Raw genomic sequence first — 14,537 nt, 5'->3', positions numbered from 1 at the left:
CTCTACCATCCTTTGAAGACCTGAACTCCTTTTAACATTTGGTGTACGCAGGTAAAAGCTTGTCTTTTAAGACATAAGGTCAAAGGCACTTCCAAACCAGCACTTGACCTTCCTGAAATTACCATCTTGAGAAAGGGCATTTTTTGGCGCTATTATCTGAGAACAGAGAACAAAAGACCTTTTTCGTTGTACCAGGGCTGGCTCACCCACACTCACGGGTGGTTCAAAGGTTTCTCCACATTAGAAGTTGTTCTCTGCAAAGTTCATTTTGTCCCTTTTCCATTACGGATTGTTTCTGAAGAACGACGAAAGATCCAAACCCATTTGCTAACCCTATTTTAAGGACGACTTTCAAATACAGGTAGTAACTCCCAATTAAGGTTTTTATATGTTCACCTAGGGCAGGAGTACTTATGGCTCACACACCTGGCTCCCAAAAGCCCACGAACTCCAGAGGTTTAATGGTTTCTTCCTCAGGTAAAAATCTCTCTGCTGTGATCAGAATCATTACAAACCCATTTCCCAGTCTGATACCTCACTTTCAGTGCTATTCCACTCATATCAGGAAGCATGTCCCTGCTGGGCTAAACAGCCATCCTGATTTATTTTTTCTAGAGAAGGAGAAGTCACTGGGACACACAACACCTGGGTTTCTAACAGTCCCCTTCTTCCCTTCCATAGTAGACAGAGGATTATTTCCATGACAGATAGCATTTTCACCATGCTTAAAGAACCATTTTCCTAAAAATCAGGGCATTTTCATCCTACAAAAAACATTTTTACAGTATTTCCCCAATTAGAAAATAAAGTCACGCCATTGCTTTAGCTCTGAGAGCCTTTTATGGGCTATGTCCCTTATATCTTTCATTCTGTTTGTATTTTGGGGGAAACAGCACATGCCTGAGGTATAGTTTATGGAGGAGCTGAAGACATCAGCAGTGAAGGGGAGCCAGAAACCCATCCAGGAGCAAGAGCAAGAATCTCTGGGAAGAGACACTTCAGCACCTTGTAATCCTAATTATCAGCTCCTCTCCTGTAAAGCACCTAAAATATTTCCTGTGTTGCACATATTTTACACTTAATTCTGACTTTGGAACTAAATTTTAGAGCTTCACCAAAAAAAAAAAAAAACCAACTAGAATTAATCTGTGGGCTCATGTGTGTGTGTGTCAATATTCTATACACAGTTTTAAAAGCCTGGATATTTTAGTGATGGATGGCCATCACTAAAACATAGGCATACTGGCATTGCAGAAATCCCACGAACTCTTAAGATTACTCAAGTGTTGGAGAAAATTAACATGGTGAAATATGCAAATTGCTAATTGGCAACTGCATTAAATACTATTAATTTACAAGAATTTAGGTCCAATTAAATTTAGCAAATGTGAGAAAATTATTCAGCTATTTGATGTCGCTGAGTAATTTAGCTGATATGATTATTGCTTTCATGTTTAGTGGCCACTAAATGAGTATTTGACAATAAATGTCTGGAAACCAGAAGATACAGTGTACAGATATTAATTTATAACTTCTAGAAGCCAAAAGCTCAAAATAAATGGTTTTAAGACAGGCCACAGATAAGCAACATGCAAGTCATAGCGCTCTGAATAGCTGAGGGAAGAGTATGTATAAAATTACCCCTCACGCCAAGTTCTCATGTTTTAGAATTACAGAGCCTGGGGTTTTTTGTAGATGCAGTGATATCAGTGCCATCGTTTTCCCCTAGACCAAGACCACCAGGCCCAGCATGAAAATGTAGGAGTCTTCATTAGACAGTGTCAAGGATTTAGCTGGAAAAAAGTCTGTATTACAAACTCCAGTGATGATATGATTTTTTTTTTTCCATTTTTTTTAGCCCCATGCATATTAAGGATGCCTCCCTGGACTTCCGTGTGCTAGAAAATTTATTTCAGTACATATAAATTCATTTTCATAAAGTCAGAGCTTTCAGTAGCATAATCTTATTTAATTATAAAGCATGACATTTCAATAAGAAGTTGAATTTCTCTCCAGCAGGTAAGTAACTTGCCATGCTAACAACAGACAACTCAAGATTTAAAAACAGAACAGATCATCCCCTTTCCCATTATGGATTGCTCATTTCTCATCAGATTGTTTTATTAAAAAAAAAGGACAACAGCTGCAGGTTTTCTTTCTATTGGAATGGATATGCTCAGTTTTTATTTTAAAAGTTACTTAATTTTAGGTTCACTGTGCTGTGCTTCTAGTCACATTTTATTATTTTGTATTGGGCACAAAAGTCCTCAAATTGTGGGATGATTTTTTAACAGGTCAGGATCTCCATGACCTACATCCCAGAGTATTATTGGTATCTTGCCACAAGGGATTATGTTAACCCTTCTACCTCTCCAGATCCACCTATTCCATTTAAGTCACCATCCCTCTCTTCCCAAAACACTTCCTTTTAATCTTCTGAAAGACACACCTTTGTGATTAATCATACCTGAAAAACCTTTTCAGTTCAGGTATGAAAATGCATACAAAATCAAGCCACACCCTGACAGCAGACTACCATTTACTGCCCATTGTGTTATTTCTTAGGACAACTGCAAAAGAACAATTTTCAGAATTTAGAAATATTGCTGCTTCACTACTACTTCAGAGAAAGCAGGGGCTTCATAAATAATATTTTGTTTCTCAGCACAACATAATGTTTTGGGTGAACATACTATACATTTCAACCCAGAACTAAACATCTGGGGGTTAGATGTAACTAACTTCCAACAAAATACTTCAATGGGAAAAAAAGGGGGGGTGGTAATGTTTACAAATATTGGAGAAAAATCTTTTCTCCTCAATCAGGACAATACATTTGGCAGAAGCTCACAAGTTATTTTCATTTGGAGAACATATCACTCGAAGTTGTTTGCTACCTCATGTCACTCCATCAGCAGAGAAAGTACATCAAAATACTCTTAGGATTTGAAGTTTTTAAAGTTACTCTTGAGAGCTCAGATATTTTTAACCCACTGTGGGAGTCACAAGAACCAGCAATTTCCTCGTGCATCTGAAAGACGAACCTTTACAACAAGCCCATTGTGGGGCTTTCAGAGCATGGTGCCCACACAAACCTGGGCATCAAATTTTCTTAGTTCTAAATACACCTGCCCCAGATGCCTTTGAAGCATTGAAACCTCCTTATTTTCAACGGGAATCATCAAGTTAAATTAAAGTTTTATGACTTCCAATGTACAGCCCTAAAGACTGACAGTACGACGTGCTTTGGAACTGAAGAGAAGACAGACAGCACTGAAGGCTCTAATTTGTCTTAAGGAAACAACTCTATCTTTCAAAGCTTGTTCAAAAAATCATGTAAATAACAGAGAAAAGATAGTTGTTGTTTATTTCCTCCTCATCTCACATGCTAGACAGTGTAAAAAAGAAAAGTCTTTAGAAATCTAGTATCATACTGTACTTTACCAGCCCTTCCCCAGCCTCCCATACCAGCAACCAGGCAAGAAGTTTGTGTTCATCGTATCAGAAGGACAGGAGTTCTCCCAGAAAAATTGCCTCATTATTCCACTAATTCAGTATATTACCTTCTACAGAAAGGTAATTAAAAAACAAATAACCAAAATACCAAAGAACCTCTCCAAAAAAAATGGAGGCAAATCATTTTTCCATCACATTTAATCGCTCTGTTGCTCAGTGACAAAAGCCCAAACCTCAAAGGGATCCTGGGCAATGAAACCCCTGGCTCAGTTGGGTATTTTTGATTAAGCATTTTAAGTAAACATTTCCCAAATTTGACAATATTTCCATTTCATTGAACATTCTCTGTTGTTGTGTGCTGTGCTACAAAACAAGCATCTGCTGCTTCATGTTTGGTTCTGTGCAGCTGTACCACCCCATCTCCTACCCACCCACTCCAGCACCAAGACTCGTGGCGCTCCCAAAGCATCTTCACAGGTTTCCACACCTTGTGCACATTCAACCACTGCATGTATCCAACCTGACTGATGCACAGAAATAATTCACTAAATGTACTAATGGAATTATAAACAGATCAACCAAGAGCATGGACTTCTGACTCAGTTCATCTGGAGAGATGCTGGTGTGCACCTTGCATACAAAAATTAAAAGAAAATTATTAAATGTTTCAAAGAAAGTAACATTAGGATGATGATCCAGTAAAAATACACTTAGATGAAAAGCATTAAGAAGTCCAGAATTATGTTCTGGGTGCATAACTGAAACAGACATGTAGATTACTAATGTCAAACACATATTAACTCCTTCTGTTTTTCAGATTTTAAAATAGTTAGAATAGAAGACATTATCAGAATTTTTTAATTTATCGTTAAGCTAAAACAGAATGGAGAAAGGACAATCACTCCATCCTTGAATACAGCAAATATCTAGTAGAGAAGCCAACATATCTTTTTCCTACCTGTTTTCCAGACAAACTGGTGACCTCTCCTGGCTTCCAGATCAGCTGTTTGCAACATTAAGAAAACAAACAAAAGGAAGGGCTTCCCCAGGCTCTGCCATGCCCAATGAAGAGAAACCCAGTTCTGTTGTAGAAGCATAATTCAGATAATTCAGTCTCTTGTATTCTTTGGTCCTAGAATTAACAAAAAAAAAAAGCCAAAAAGAGAAGGCTTGTTAAAATACTTAAACCACCAAGGCAACAGGCTCAGCCTAAGGGTAACCTGGTGGCCACTGTGAATTTCCCAGTCCCTGTGAGCCAGATTTGATGAGGACGAGTCTGTTACAGGTGCTTCACTTCGAGAGGGAGAAAAGAAAAGGAGGAGGGGAAGAGAGAGACGAAGGGCCAGCTCCCAGAGGACAGCAGTCCCATCCTACAAAGCCACCGTAAATGCTTTTAGCAGGTTCTTAAGAAGAAATCTGCCAGTGCCAATAAATGGCAAGGGATCCAGTGGCAGTGTGTGGTGTGTCCCTTCTTTTCTCTATTTAGCTTCAGCAAGAATGTTATCATGATATAGGCAGACTAAAAAAGTGAGAATGGATTCCATGGACAAAATTCAGCTCCAAATCCAGACCCCACGACCTACATTTAAGATCCAGGCCTGGAAGTGTTTTAGTTCCAAACCCCGTGTAAACATGGGATACACAAGAGCAACATCAGAAATGCAGCAGGAAAAGCAGGGTAACAGGGGTTGCTCATTAGCACATGATGGACCAGCTTGAAAGGGAAAACCAGACACTACACAGGCATTTCTATGGAATTTGGGACACTCATTCAAGTCCCTTGGGATCTTTGAGCTCCAGATCAGCAACCAGTTACTCCAGAGAGGTCTCTCTGACTAAGGGATTTTAATTAAGCTCCCCAATACTTCAGACAAATACCAGAGGCACACTGTGAATGAGACAGGAATGGATCAAGTCCTGCTGCTGCAGCAGTTTTAGACCACACAATTCATTAAAATAATCACTGAGTGGTGCTGGAAGCAAGGAGGAGTGTTTCTCTGGGTCTCCATACAAAGCAGGAGACCAGCTCCTAAATGCCAGCTTCAGCAAACACCCACATTGTTTATATACTACAGAAAAGCTCCAAACAACAGAGATTCAGAAACTCACACAACAAAATAAAATCTTAAAAATTCCACTTCAGTCTAGTAATTCCAATCTCTGTGTCTCTCATTCCACAAGATGACCAACTAGATACTTAGTAAGGCAGATTTTACATGAGTTTCAAGATATTTTGGATTCATCCATATTCAGGTGGGAACAATTTGGAAATCTCAAAAAACATTCATGTTACTTCCACATCAAACAAGTTTCTGATGTAAATTTACATATTAATTTTTCTGACACAACAGCTTTTGTATTTATGCCGTGTATTTATACCAAGCTTCAATTCTCCACAGAGTTCTACTTATTAGCGATTAATCCTACTTTTATAGGTAAAAATGTCACATCCGTACTTGTGTAAGGATGGAGATAACACCTGTCTTCAAGATTTGTCTTCACGGGCATAATCTTGTTGATTTTCATTAAAATTATCAGCTATTAGAAGTTCAGTCCAGAAAATTCTATTACATTCCTAACCTTATGAAAAGCGACATTGTCATAGCACATAATACACAGCATCATTCTTGATAAGAAACTGAAGATAAATCTGGAAATTGTACACACTGAATATACAGTAGAGCTTTTAATTTCAGGCTGTATTCAAATTGCTTTGAAACAGTTTCTATCATGATAAATTCATGCAATTACATTTAATCAGATCTTGACTAACTACAGTGGGAGATACAACGTAATATCTGTTATCTGCTTTAGCTCATTCTTGTGTTTCAGATGAACAGCATCTCATGTACAACCTAAAAACCCACCAGCCTGACCAAACACAGTAATGTAGGCAAGGACCAGATTTATGCTTTGCTCATGTCTTCTGGGTTAATTTTATTCAGAATTCACATTTAATTCAGAAGGCAATCCAAGCCCCAACACCCAGGTAATGTAACACAGACCACAAGTGGCCTCGTAGGAAGCACACAAGCTCAGAAATCTTGAGCATCATTGAGAAATCCGATGCAGCAGCAAGGTCCTGGGATGTGGAGAAGAAGGGCCCTCAGACATCCTGCAATTCAGCATTTTTTGCCCATCAGGGTCGCTGCTCACCTCACACAGAAGAGCTGAGGAGGAGCGACTCGCCCAGTGCCTTCAGCATCGCAGTCACCATCTATGACGGTCGGAAACCAGAGTCACTGACTTTCTGTCAAGGGAAAGAGAAGGAATCAGTGACACTGGCTCCAACACCATCCGCACACAGAAACACAAAGCCAGGAAAGGAATTATTCAGATGCTCAGATTTCAGTACTGGAGGTGAGCCACACGCCCAGCCCTGCACAGACAGCACTCACTGGACTTGCAGGGCAGCTCTCCAGGGCCAGCAAATGCCACAAAAACAACACAAACAGGCAGGGGCGTGAAATGGGCGAATCCAAGGAAACCTCAGATAACAGCTGATAAAGATGCTGAGATTTTAAATGAAGCACCAGTAGTGCTCACGAGCTGCTTTCTCGACACAGTGCCTTCATCTCAGCATTCAAAGGGTCAGCAAACAGCAGCACAGCCCTGGAAGCAGCAGCCTCCTCCCCAAAACAAGGGTTTCACATGTGTTCATTCTTTGGGCAGGACTACAAAGATAACTGGCTGTTGCTCCCCACGGAGCAAGAACAGAGATTACATTAAGTCAGAAAAAACAGAAATAAATTAGACACCAAGACATTGATTCTAATCTCCCCCACCCCAGCAGAGCTCAATAGATTCCACTGATTTACACCCCAGCAAAGCACAATAAAAATTTGTCTGTGTATCTAGGTTTGTGTAACACAGTTTGGAACAGTAGCTGTTCTGTCCTGATACGATAAAAAATTATTGCACAGGCAACATATGCTATCTACAGAAACATGAATAAATTACATTACGAAGGCCACCAACACTTCACATCAAATTTAGTTACATGATATCTCAGCTCCCAAATGTGTCAGCATGGCTAGCTGTAAACTGGCAAATACAGACAAAAAAGGAGAAAAAAAAGAAATAAAATTTTTAAAAATTGATTTCATCGACACTAGTCATTAAATTGATGGAATTGCTTAAATATCATAAAACCATAAAATGGTTTAGGTTGGAAGGGACCTTAAAGATCATCTCATTCCAAACCCCTGCTATGGGCAAGGATACCTTCCGCTATCCCAGGCTGCTCCAAGCGCCATCCAACCTGGCCTTGGACACTTCCAGGGATGGGGCATCCACAGCTTCTCTGGGCAACCTGTGCCAGGGCCTCACCACCTTCATATTAACATATTATTTCCTAAATATGTTCAAGATATGAGCTTTAATCTGAAAAAATGTTTAGTCAATATCCTTTATAATCCAGGCCTGGCCAATTAATAGTTTGCACTAATGAATTCTCTTGAAATTAAATAATGAGGTGCTGCTTCGATATTTGGAGGACTAGTCACAAGTATCTTTGTCATTTTGCTTGGTTTGTATGGAATCTTGTTTAGGAAAACAAGGATATCATGCATTAGCTGTAATGGCTGGGAATATACAGGCAGTCTTGAAAAAGCCATTGCAAGTTTTCTAATGGTCATAACAACGCATTTACATTTTCTAATCCACTGCTAATTCTCTTAATGACAGGATTGAATAAAACTAGTTTTGAAAAGCAAACTTATTTTAGAAACCTGCACTTCTGCTGAAAGCATGGCATTCCAGTGACAAAATGTTAGAAATAAATAAACATGCATACAGCTGACAAGAATCTGATTTCTGATCAAAATTCAATTTAATTCTCAGCCTCAATGAAATATCCAGCAGTCAAATCCTGGTCTAATCCATGCTTAGCTAGGGAGAGGAAAAAGTCTCCGGGAAACTTTTCCCATTTTCCAGCCACTGCTGAGCAGTCAGAGGCAGGTTTTTCCAAGTGACAGGCACTGTGCTAGTCCAAGACACATTAGAGGCTTCGAAATCATCCAACAGTGAAAAATGAAAGACTCATGGCCCAATTTTGACTCTTCACTCTCACATAATGCATTGTTAGAGAAGGGACCAGTTGCTCTTTCTCCAAGTTTCCACAGGAAAAGGGGTTTTTCCAGTCCTTCCGCTCCATTTCTGTGGTTCAGCCTGACTCTGCTCCAACATGGATTTACAACATTTTTAATACTGAATTTAGAAAAAGATCATCTTAAACTGTTCCAAACCTGAGACACGATTTCAGCCTTGTCATACATCAGTTCAATTCCCCCTGACTTCACTGGGAGTTGTGACCTTTCCCATCATGGGTAAATCTGACCTACTTTTTGGTATGAGATGGGAATGCTGACAAGAACACCTGGGTAGCTCTCTCCATTTAAAACACATGATGCAATTAGAATAATCCCAAACACTTTAAATAGCAACAACTAAAAAGAAGAGCCATTACAGATGATATCTGTGGCTATAAATCATTTGCCAGGTGTCTAGCACAAAGATAAGCATCATTAATCATGAATAAATTTTCTTAATACAAATGTAAGCAGTAACTGTGCAACTGTTTGCCTATTACACACAAACCCATTGCGTGTGATATTCCAAGATAATCTGGATGTTTATATCATACTCTTTATCCTCAGAAAAAGTCTGCCTTGCCTGCTCAGAAAGCTGTTACCCAAAAAGCTAATTCTATTCTGTCCTACAGCAGCAGAACTCTGGACTTGTAGCAGCAAAGGCTGATCACCACAGGCAAGAACTGTCGACCATCCCTGCGGGAGAGATTTCAAAAAAACCACTAATGCTAGTGCTATAGGCATGGAGTTTAACAAAATGAAAGTGTTTGGAGTCACATTAGTCAAACCAGGAACAGGTATTCAAATGTAAGTACCTATGTGCCCAGTCTTTTATTTAATGATGAACATAGCTACACTAAACTTCCCTTACACTTTCACACCTAAAACAAACCCTATACATTTTTCCCCTTACACATTCGGAGAGAGACAGTCTTCTGGTTAAGGCAGAGGCACCCAAAGTTCACTCCACTTCCAACTCTGTCAGAAACTTCCTGTGCAAAAAGTCACCTAAGGTCACGCTCTGACACTAATACTTGATTCTGCAAGCGCTCCCCGTGATTTCAGCAGAGTGACTTTGCATATAAGAGAATGGCAGCTTGATTTTCTATACCTCCACTACCTCACCTCCAAACCTTAACTGAGAATATTTGCTCTTCTTCCGGGAGCATTTGAGAAAATCCTGGATAAAACTGAGCGAATGAGCGAGATTTACACATCACGTTGACAGCTGCCTGACAACATTTTTATCCTAAGTGGTCACTTATTGGGAATCCAAACATTAATCTCCACAGTTCTCTGGTAATTTGCTACAATAACTGTGAGGGTAAATAATGCCTGAAAAAGTATTTGGTGTTCACACATCTTCACAGAGAAGATAATTCCAAACAATGAGCAGACAGTCTCAACCAGCCTGCTTTGGGTGCGAGGAAGCCTGCACAACCTCCAAATCAACAAAGCTCAACAGACATTTCATGGTCCATCTTCAGCTATAAACTTCAACAACCTTTCTCAGCTCTCTAGTGCTGGAAAGCTCAGTAAGTCATCACTATCATCACCACTTATATCTGAAAGTTTGGGTATTTTGGAGATGTTTATCATCAAAAGAGTAAGAATCTATTACTTTCCCTTTTTTCTTCTATTCAATTGTATCCAATTCTTGTTCCAAAGCTGTAGAAGATCCTGGGAATTAAAAACAAGAATATGCAATTACTGTAGTGCCAGTGAATTGCTTCTTAACTTACATCAACTTGTCTGGGGTAAAAAACACGAATCCTAAGTTTTCCTGCTTCTGTACATCCTAAAAATGTAACAAAAGCAGGTTTGAATTTAGAAGCTTAATTATAAACTTAGCTAAGTGGATTATAATGAAAGATGTTCCAGCAAGGGAACTCAGACTGATGCATTATGACTACATTAAAGAAAACACCAGAGAATAGACTTTCCATCAGTAGAACGGCTTTAATTACAACAATACTGGAGCAGAACTGTTCTGTTAAACAATGGTGCTCTTACTTCTCCTTCACTCTGAGTACTTCCAATGGACTCCACGGGAACACACTTGACTTTCAAGAATATAAAGTGAATGAGATTTTCAGACTATTACGAGAAACCCAGTTCAGGAGATCAGTGAAATATAGATGACGCAAAACTTACTTCATTTGCACACAAACATGGATGGTTTACACTCCCTCAGAAGGGCAGGAGACTTCCAAGTCAAGGATTCAGGAGTCTGTGCAAGGCACCATCCTGATAGTTCTGTCCATGACACAGCCACCTACAGCCCCCAGGCACACTGAGAGCAGAACAAACGATGCTCAACAACCAAGAGCTCCCCAACATCTCCCTCCACAAACTGCATTCAGCGTGACGGAGTGTGCAAGTGCCCAGGTGAAATCCAAGCCCTGGGCTTCTCAATGGGATTTAACAGCCACGGACATTTTGGTGCTTTTGGTGTTGTATCTTAGCACTCAAAGAAGGGTAATTTACCTTCACAAATGTTCTTCAAGCCATTATCATACCCCTTGCAGCAGGAAAAAGTACAGAGCAATTAAGATCAAAATGCTCAAGATTGTCAATAGGCTTCTCTCGTGAACTCAGGCATTGATTTTTTTCTGAGCAGCAGAACATAGAAAGTGTCCAACAACTTTTAAGTAACCTTTTCAGGCTGCTCGTGCAGTTTTATATATTTAATTAAATACAAAAACAAAGGCTGCAGAAACTCAAACCAACCATCTCGTCAACACAACAGCAGTCACCTTATAAACTAACAGAGTCCCATTTTTACCCTACGTAATTTGGGGGGGTTATTTTATCTAGGTTATGTCTACAACCCTCAAACACTACAGCTGAATGCCTCACGCCAGGCTTCTCAGCCAGCACAGCAGAACACAGCCCGGAATAAGCTCAGTGATTTCTTCACATTATAGCACATCCTTTCTGTAACAACAAAACTTTATAGCTTTGAGGGACAAAAAAGTTTCTTTTTGTTTATTTTTCAATGGATAGAGAAAAGTTTGAGTCTATTATCAATACACTGCTCTGCTGTAGCTTTTATCATTGGCAATGGATGAACTGAAGGTCCTTTGAAACTCAGCTATATCTAAGAATTGCTGTCACAGTTGCACAGATCTTGGATTACTGTTAAATTGCAATTAAACAAAGGCAAAGGGAGCTGGCACTACTTCCAACACCATTTCAGTAAATGCTATTGCAAGTTTTTGTTCAAAGAGGATTACTCTCACTTCACTGGCAAAGCACTGCATATAATGCACATTCAGCAGTATAATACCATTTAAAAACTAGTATTTGAAATTATTTTCCTTCAAAAGGCAAACCTGGAAATCAAACTCAGTAGAGAGCAAAGCCCCTACTTTAGCAGCAGGACCATTCACACAGAAAACAGCAGAAAGGTTCAAAGTCACCAATTACAAGGCAGCAGAGTTTCAAAAAAAGAATAAACAACCTCATAACCTCTGCTGCTGGAACAACGGCAGATTTCCTGAGCATTCCCATTAAAGTGCTTTCAGTTCGGAAATTAACTTGCTTTACTGCAGTGATTTTCTTCTGCATTCTGATATTACTTTATATTATTTGACATTAGTACAGCATCACGGGCTGTAGGTCGAGGTTTTTTTCTCTCCTCACTGGGATATGGCCACCACGTAGAGTTTATCAATCTTAAACACAAGGTCAAAATAATACAATCAAGTACCACCAGGCACATGAGCTCAGCAAAGACCTGGGCTCTGCTTAGCAGGGAAGGACCATCTGCTTCCCTGCCACAGGACTGGCGTAGCTGAAGCTTATCTCCAATTTAAATTGTTATATTCTACACTTCTACACATCGACCAGAGCAACTGGGTGCATGCACACACCCAAACCCCTGACCAAAGAAACAACTGCAAACAGTCAGGAAAATCTTACCGTTTTAGCCTGTTAATCAGTTCTGGGGAGAGTATGTGGGCTTCCATTTTGAACTTCTAAACGCTGGTGACTTTGGCTAAAATAGCCAGCCAAACATGCAGAGGCCACCTTCAACACTTCTTAAATGTATAATTTTCCTTCTGCTGTAACACACAGACTATGAATAATTTCTTTTCCACAAGATCTGTACCTCTATTTGTAGGCAGTCATTACTATTTTGCCATTTGCACTACCTAGCTGTAGCCCATACCCAAATGACCTAATAAGAAGAGACACACACATACATCCACAAGATAGATCCCATTTCAAAAAACTCATTTCCAAAGTGCTGAAATAAACATTTATTCCAATGCATCCTCTGCCATCAGCTGTTTATTTCAGTGCACCAAAGAATAAACTTGTAGGAAAGGAGAAAATAAAGAGCACAACACACAGCAAACACTGAAGCACTCCAGAAACACACAGGCTCTACAGAGTTCATCAAGCACTGACACTGTACCTCTTCATTTCCTATCAAACATCGTCCATGAAGTCTTGTGATGAAGTCTCCTACAACAAAGGCTTCATCATTTCTACAGAATAAAATCCTGTATAAGTCAGGTCCCATGTCAGAATATGTATTTTAAATACTTATAGCTAGATTTGTCAAAACAAATTAATCAAAAATATTTTGTGATTCCTTAATACTGATTCATTGATTTTCCTTCTATTTACTTTGCAACATTGATGTTAAGTGGCCCAGGCAGACAGTATAACAAAAGGGTTACGAAAACTATATTGTTTAAATAAAAAAATAAAGATACAGTGAAGGCTAAAAACACAGAGGGAAAAAAAACCCGAATATTGGCATACAGAACCTCTAAAAACTGCTTCCTGAGCACACACACAGATGCCAATGTGCCCACACTGCACTCTGAATTCAGCTTTCACTAACTGCCACACAGACTTCAACTCACCTAGAGCAACACAGTGCAGTGGGACGGGATTGTACTGAAGAGCAGCATCTGCTTTTTAGGTGGAATTCATTTTCAGAAATGCACGAGCTGCTCCTTCTACCAAACTTCCTCATGCTGCCAAGCAAGGGACTCCACGGAAGGTATCCAGACCCCCTTTCTCCTGCCAGGGCAGTATCCAGGAAGAATGTGCCTCTCCAGAAGATGCACACAGCAGCCAAGTGCCACACCAGCACATCCCATCTCTTCCTCCAGAGTGCGAAAAGCGCCAGGCAGGCACTCCAGCTCAGTACCTGGCTTTAGGATGTGTGCCTGAAACTCAGGCATTCCCAGGCACTTGGCAAGAGCCACAGAACCAGGTGTAAAAATGTGGTTTTTCGTACCAAAACCCACTCATAATACCTGCACATTTATTTAAAAGTGATCTTGCTTTCATAGATTAACTATGCATGGCAGCAACAAAAACTCCAAATTGCCATACAGGCAGTTAGAAAGAATGACACTACCCTTTAAAGCAGTTGGAGCAACCAGCTGAGTAAAACCATACAGCCAGTCAAGAGTTCTGTGATTCTGTTACCTTTTCCATTCCCCTTTCTTTTCCCGTTGCCAGCTATAGTTCCTCACTCGATTTTATTACGTTGGAAAGTGTAATCTCTTTAGGGTGAAAAATATATTTGCCCTGAACACAATATAATATGATTCACACAGGGGTCCCTGACACTGTTGCAGTGTTGATACAAAAAATAATCATAATTATATGAACTGATAAAAGACCTCATTGTAGTATTATTTAAGCAAGGTCAATCGCCCATGCAGGTTGCTCTTACCGGAGTTCACGTTACATCACTGGTCCCATCATCCTGACCTTCCCTGCTGTCATCCCCATCACAGTTCAATTAACAGAGGAGTCCTGCAGTGGCTTGATGAGCATCTGCTGCCTCTACCCGGCAGTAATTCAATAAGGATACGCCATAGGAAGAGATAATGAGAAGTCAGCCCAGTTGTTCTGTCTCCCTCCAGGAGAGCAGATCAGTTTGGTTTATGGGAAAGAGCGTGACCTATGAAAATTATCAGTTAATTTTGTATTTCAGAGCTCCAACATGCAACTTAAAGT

The 14,537-nt window shown here is 39.9% G+C and overlaps 1 protein-coding gene across 7 annotated transcripts in view; it reads right to left on the bottom strand.

The window, feature by feature from the left end:
• THSD7B (thrombospondin type 1 domain containing 7B) overlaps nt 1–14,537 on the bottom strand; it is a 299,255-nt gene that overhangs the window by 238,552 nt on the left and 46,166 nt on the right. For 6 of the 7 annotated variants that reach the window (XM_048309745.1, XM_048309748.1, XM_048309749.1 and 3 more), the window contains exons 2-3: nt 6,613–6,706; nt 4,415–4,588 (exon numbers count right to left, since the gene is read on the bottom strand). In XM_048309745.1, the coding sequence (XP_048165702.1) occupies nt 4,415–4,553 (139 nt within the window). In that variant the 5' untranslated portion in view covers nt 4,554–4,588; nt 6,613–6,706. Of the gene's footprint in view, nt 1–4,414; nt 4,589–6,612; nt 6,707–10,167; nt 10,214–14,537 lie in introns of those variants that run through there. The other variant, XM_048309747.1, reaches the window with a different exon arrangement.

The sequence above is a fragment of the Corvus hawaiiensis genome, chromosome 7, assembly GCF_020740725.1.
Source record: "Corvus hawaiiensis isolate bCorHaw1 chromosome 7, bCorHaw1.pri.cur, whole genome shotgun sequence".
NCBI lineage: Eukaryota > Metazoa > Chordata > Aves > Passeriformes > Corvidae > Corvus > Corvus hawaiiensis.
This window is presented reverse-complemented; position numbering and strand designations above follow the sequence as displayed.